Source organism: Penaeus chinensis, chromosome 18, assembly GCF_019202785.1.
Source record: "Penaeus chinensis breed Huanghai No. 1 chromosome 18, ASM1920278v2, whole genome shotgun sequence".
NCBI classification, from domain to species: domain Eukaryota; kingdom Metazoa; phylum Arthropoda; class Malacostraca; order Decapoda; family Penaeidae; genus Penaeus; species Penaeus chinensis.
Window position 1 is genome coordinate 24,681,423 of NC_061836.1, and position 5,000 is coordinate 24,686,422.

The 5,000-nt window shown below is 34.6% G+C and overlaps 1 protein-coding gene across 2 annotated transcripts in view; it reads right to left on the reverse strand.

Annotated features, from left to right (window-relative positions):
• Positions 1 to 5,000, reverse strand: part of LOC125034762 (anaphase-promoting complex subunit 5-like) — a 34,074-nt gene that overhangs the window by 1,284 nt on the left and 27,790 nt on the right. For both annotated transcript variants that reach the window (XM_047626707.1, XM_047626708.1), the window contains 9 exons: positions 4,433 to 4,620; positions 3,393 to 3,567; positions 2,640 to 2,821; positions 2,242 to 2,356; positions 1,961 to 2,089; positions 1,567 to 1,803; positions 1,248 to 1,444; positions 854 to 1,103; positions 290 to 409 (listed from right to left, as the gene is read on the reverse strand). In XM_047626707.1, coding sequence (XP_047482663.1) covers positions 290 to 409; positions 854 to 1,103; positions 1,248 to 1,444; positions 1,567 to 1,803; positions 1,961 to 2,089; positions 2,242 to 2,356; positions 2,640 to 2,821; positions 3,393 to 3,567; positions 4,433 to 4,620 — 1,593 coding nt within the window. The remainder of the gene's footprint in view (positions 1 to 289; positions 410 to 853; positions 1,104 to 1,247; positions 1,445 to 1,566; positions 1,804 to 1,960; positions 2,090 to 2,241; positions 2,357 to 2,639; positions 2,822 to 3,392; positions 3,568 to 4,432; positions 4,621 to 5,000) is intronic.

Below are 5,000 nucleotides of genomic sequence, written 5' to 3' on the forward strand. Positions count from 1 at the left end.
TAAACAAAAACAGTCTATTATCATCTTGATACAGCATAACAAATGACAAATATAAACCTCAGAAAATGGCAAAACAACAAAAAATGCATATGCAGCCAAAGAGCTAATATCAATGCAAAGAGAAGGAAGGAGTTTTGATGAGCTGGGCCTACAAGACACACACCCACTCAAGTTAGCCTAATGGCAGGATTTTGGTATATGTGTGAACTGCAAGGCACCCAGATCCAATGGGTAAACATCTAAAAGAACACATTTTTTAAATAGCTCAAAGTACTGATTGCACAATTACCTGAAGTTTAGCTGCCAGCAGCCTGGCTCGGGCTTGGTCATAGACAGAACCACCAGACAGTACTACACCAAGACTTGCACCAACACTCGCTTCTGCCTCATTCAACAACCCTAACTGTAACTGTAAATAAAGAGGAAATTAATATTCAGCAAGTCAATGGAAGCTGTATTTGGTGGTACTGTTCATTAAAAGTAGTTACTAAATTTGATTATTAATGAAAAATAGTAAAGGGATCTTGAAATATATTCAATACTACTAATTTGACATTGCGTTAGTACTTTCCTGACAGAACATTAAACCAAGTACTTCTATCCGATGAAATAATAGAGATTTCAATAAACCTGAGGTCTACTAAGCATTACAAATAAATTTACTTAATTCCTATGAGGGGCAAATGAAATAAATAATACCTATTGTGGTGCAAACCTGAGATTTGCTTTTTGTGTGATATTTAAATAGTGGTGAAAAGAAGTGAATGCAAAGATCTATATTATAAGCTGATCAACATTTACTTCAGCCACTTAAAATAGATTTGTATAAAAATAAAAAATTAAAATCAATTACCTGAACATTTGCTGTATGGAGGTGTGTAATTGCTGCTAAGTATGTCAAGTGATGATTGTGAGCAGTAGTGAGAGCTTCAACTAACAAAGGAATAGCTACAGCATTTCCTCCACCTGCTACTGCCACACAGCTCTCCATTAGGAGAAGTCTCACGCGTAATTCACCCACCATCTCTGGAGATTTATGTAATTCACTCAACAGTTCCCACACCTGTGTCAATTCACCTTTTGCAACCAACAACTCGCACTGCCTGTAAGATATATAAAGGGAAGTTTTTGCAGCACAAATAAAACTAATTAATACATTTGGAATGTTAATATGATTTACACAGTTTAAGATTTCTTTTCTTTCATAAAGTCAAATTTCATTAATATTCCAGTAATCAAGTTTCTACCTCAACTTTGCTTCTGTTGGATGTGTAGTAGCCATATTGGTGATTACTGTCTGTGCTTCTGTCCAGCGTCCTTGGTGAAGAAGGTCATTTAAAGTTATGTGTGCTTGCGCAAACATCCACGTATGTGCATGCTGACTATGGCTAGGAAACCTTTCCTGTGCATGTTGCAAAACTTCCCCAGCTAACTGGTACTCTCCCTATTATGATAAACAAAATGAAGTTAAAATCATATAAGGAAGAAATATGAATAATTTTTTAACATAAAGACAAAAATTAAATGAAGAAAATAAAACCAAATGTTATGCATCGCTTTACTCACTAAATTTGCAAAACTAATTGCAATGTTGCACACAGCAGCACAAGTGGGTTGAGAGGCATAGAATGTGGAAGGACTAGTGGGATGATGTGTATTAAGGTTCAGTAACAGCTGTGATGCTAATGCTGTCATTGTTGTGTTTCCCCAGTTGGCCCACAATGCAGCTCTCAGCGACCAGGCCCCATGTTGTAGAGACACTAAACTGTGCTGACAGTTTAGTGCCTCTGCTCTAACAATACTCTGTGGAGATAGTTTAATAATAATCTTGCAAAATATATTTTTTAAATTGGCATGGTGATATATCATATATTATTAATATTTGGTCAAATATAGGCATAAAGATCTGATTCCAATGGCATGCAAAATACAGCTTAAAGTGTTACAGTTTTTTTCTAACCTGCAGTAAGTTAGCTGGAGTAGAACGCGTATGAACCAACTGAGCTGCATGATTCAGTCTTCCCAACGAGCTCAGGTAACTAAGAGAAAGCTCAAAGCTCTTTACCATCGATCTTTGCATCAACTGTCCCTGTAAGTGCACTAGATTAATAAAATTACATTTTTAGCATAGTATTATTTTTAGAGTAAACAGAGAACCATAAGGGAAATATAAAAATTAACACTAACATACCTAGAGCTACATTCTTTTGAAAATAGAAATGTAATTTAAATAACATCTACCTTGTGTGTTGATGACAAAGTGTAGAGCCAAGCTAGAGCATGTTGTAGACAAACATGGTCACTGCTCTCTTGTGCCAAACGAATAGCTTCCTTCAGCACTGCTAGACCTGCTTTCCTGAAGTTGTATAAATATAAGTTGTATTAATGTTGTTCTCTTTTACCTAATATCTTATGAAAGAAACTGATCAAATATATGACAAAAAACATTGGAGGAAAGAAAATATAACTTAAACTTCATGTAAAGAACTTTTAATCTGATTAAAGCATAAGTAACTAGACATGATTGAAATCTCATCCAACTTAATAAATTTATCAGTATATATTATTTTCATAAAAAAAAATTGTAGCAATTTTAACCTTAACAAAATTTTGTGATTATATTTTATATGTACACTTACTTGTGCCCAAACTGTGCATGAAGAGCAGCTAGATTGAGAGCAGCATATCTAAATCCTCGACCCTGGTCCTCCATTCTCCCAGTTTCACGGGGCATTAAATGACCATCATATGTGCGTAACAGGCTATGTACAGCACCAGAAAACTCTTTAACACGAACACAGTTTAGGTAACTCAGATAATGCTGGAAGATAAGAAAATATAAAAAGATGTAATCCATATATATATATATAGATGTGTGTGTGTGTGTGTGTGTGTGTGTGTGTGTGTGTGTGTGTGTGTGTGTGTGTGTGTGTGTGTGTGTGTGTGTGTGTGTGTGTGTGTGTGTGTGTGTGTGTGTGATTTTTGTTGAAGTAAGACTAAAACATATGATGCTGTATTAAACTCATAAAATAATTTTAAGTTGCCTAAACTCTAATGATAAAAAGTTGATTGCTGTAATTATTATACTTCCTGGGATCTCCAGTACAAGGTTAAAAGGTAATAACAAAAATGTCTGAAATTTGGACTCTGAATTCAGACATCACCAGAGTTTTATTTCTCTTCCTCCCTAGCAAGAGAGGTTTATCTATCATTAGCACCCTCCATTAGCAGTTTGTATATAATGCTATCCAAATGCTGACACCAATATTTTTTCCCTTTATCTCTAATTAATCATTTAATTCAACCAATTCTTATGAAAATAACAATGATGTTAGTCTTAATTTGCTGTTCCTAAAATTTGTGAGGTATAAGACATTTTACACTATACTTACTGCTTCAGCTAGGTCTGGATTTTGTCTAACCAGCTGTCTTATTTTTTCCTGCAGCTCTGGTGGTGACAGCGCTGCAGTTTCATTGAACTGCAACAAAGAAGTCTGCTGGCTTATGAACAGCTCAGCTTGCTGACGTGTGCTGTGACCAGACTGTACCCCTGTCCCTTCTGTATCTCTGGAAAAAGATAAAACACCAACCCTGAACATCAAGAGTCAATCATATGAGAATATGAGTTCATAAATTTCTTTTACTCTTTCATTGATATCTGAACAAATAGATGTAATTTGTTTTTACGAAAACTTAATGACAACACTAGTTTCTAGATCTTACATTTTGGGGCTATTTTCCAAAAGAAGTTATTTTGTTGTATAGATTTGTTATTTTTTCTGCTTCATAATTCTAGAGCAAAAGAGGAGATCGCTCAGTATATACATATATTCCTTCACTGATGCTGGGTATCAAGTACTAGACCTACCAGATCTCACCAATTAACCCAATTCTTGATTTTTTTTTTAAAGAATTGTTTTTATTACAATTAATAATACCAATAAATAATACAAATAAAAAATAATAAGAAAGTTAATAATGATAATAATATAAAACACATTTTTCCCCCCCAAAAAAATTCAAGGGATGGGGTAAGCAGGTGACATCAGCTTGACCTAGTAACTGACTACTTGGTTACTAAGTTCTTGTAAATTATATAATCTACATGTAAATAAATTGATAAAACAAAACTATAGTCAGCGGGTTAAGATCTTCATTACAAAATAACATCAATTAACCAGCGCTCACACATTTACTAACAAATAATAAAGATTAAGAACTCATCATGCACCCCAAATAATCCATGGATAACCCTTTAGCTTCAAGAGATATCCAGAATAATAAGTAGCTTTTGTTTTTATATATCATTATTACTTTTTGTGATTTACCTTTTATCAATATCGTTACAACAGACATAAACAAATTTATTAGTGGAATTTAAGTCTTAGTTTTCAGTGCATTTTACTGCAGATTCTGAAATCCTTTTAGTTACCTTTGACGCATCAGTGGTTCAGGCTCTGGGTGAGAGGTAGGATCACCATCAGTGCTGTTGATGGCAAGAACTTCAGCACTACACATGGTCAAGTCTGCTCCTGTTTCTTCTCTCGTCTCATCCATCATATCCTCCATTTTGGCATCAGAATCAATATCATCTGTTATGTTTGACTCTTCAGCAGCCATCTAAAAATGCATATTTTTGTTTATAGTCCATGATAATTAATCGTAATTCTAGCTGTATGTGAACTCTTCAAGATTGAGTTCACTGTAAAGAAAATATATGAAAACCAAGGGCACATTTTACATCTTTCAATTTAAAAAACTTTCATAAAATCGAATTCCTTATCCCTTTGGTGCCAGGTGACCAATATGCACATCATGACAACAGCAAGATATGATACTGGGTGGAAATGACAAGCTAACAATGGTATGTGTATAGGGTACCCAGCATTATGAGATTAACCAATTGGATCTAGGTGCTTTGCTGGCCACACATGGCCCAAAATCCAGGCATTAGGCTTTGCAATGTTATCATCTCTTTTTCTACATAAGTATTTTTAGCC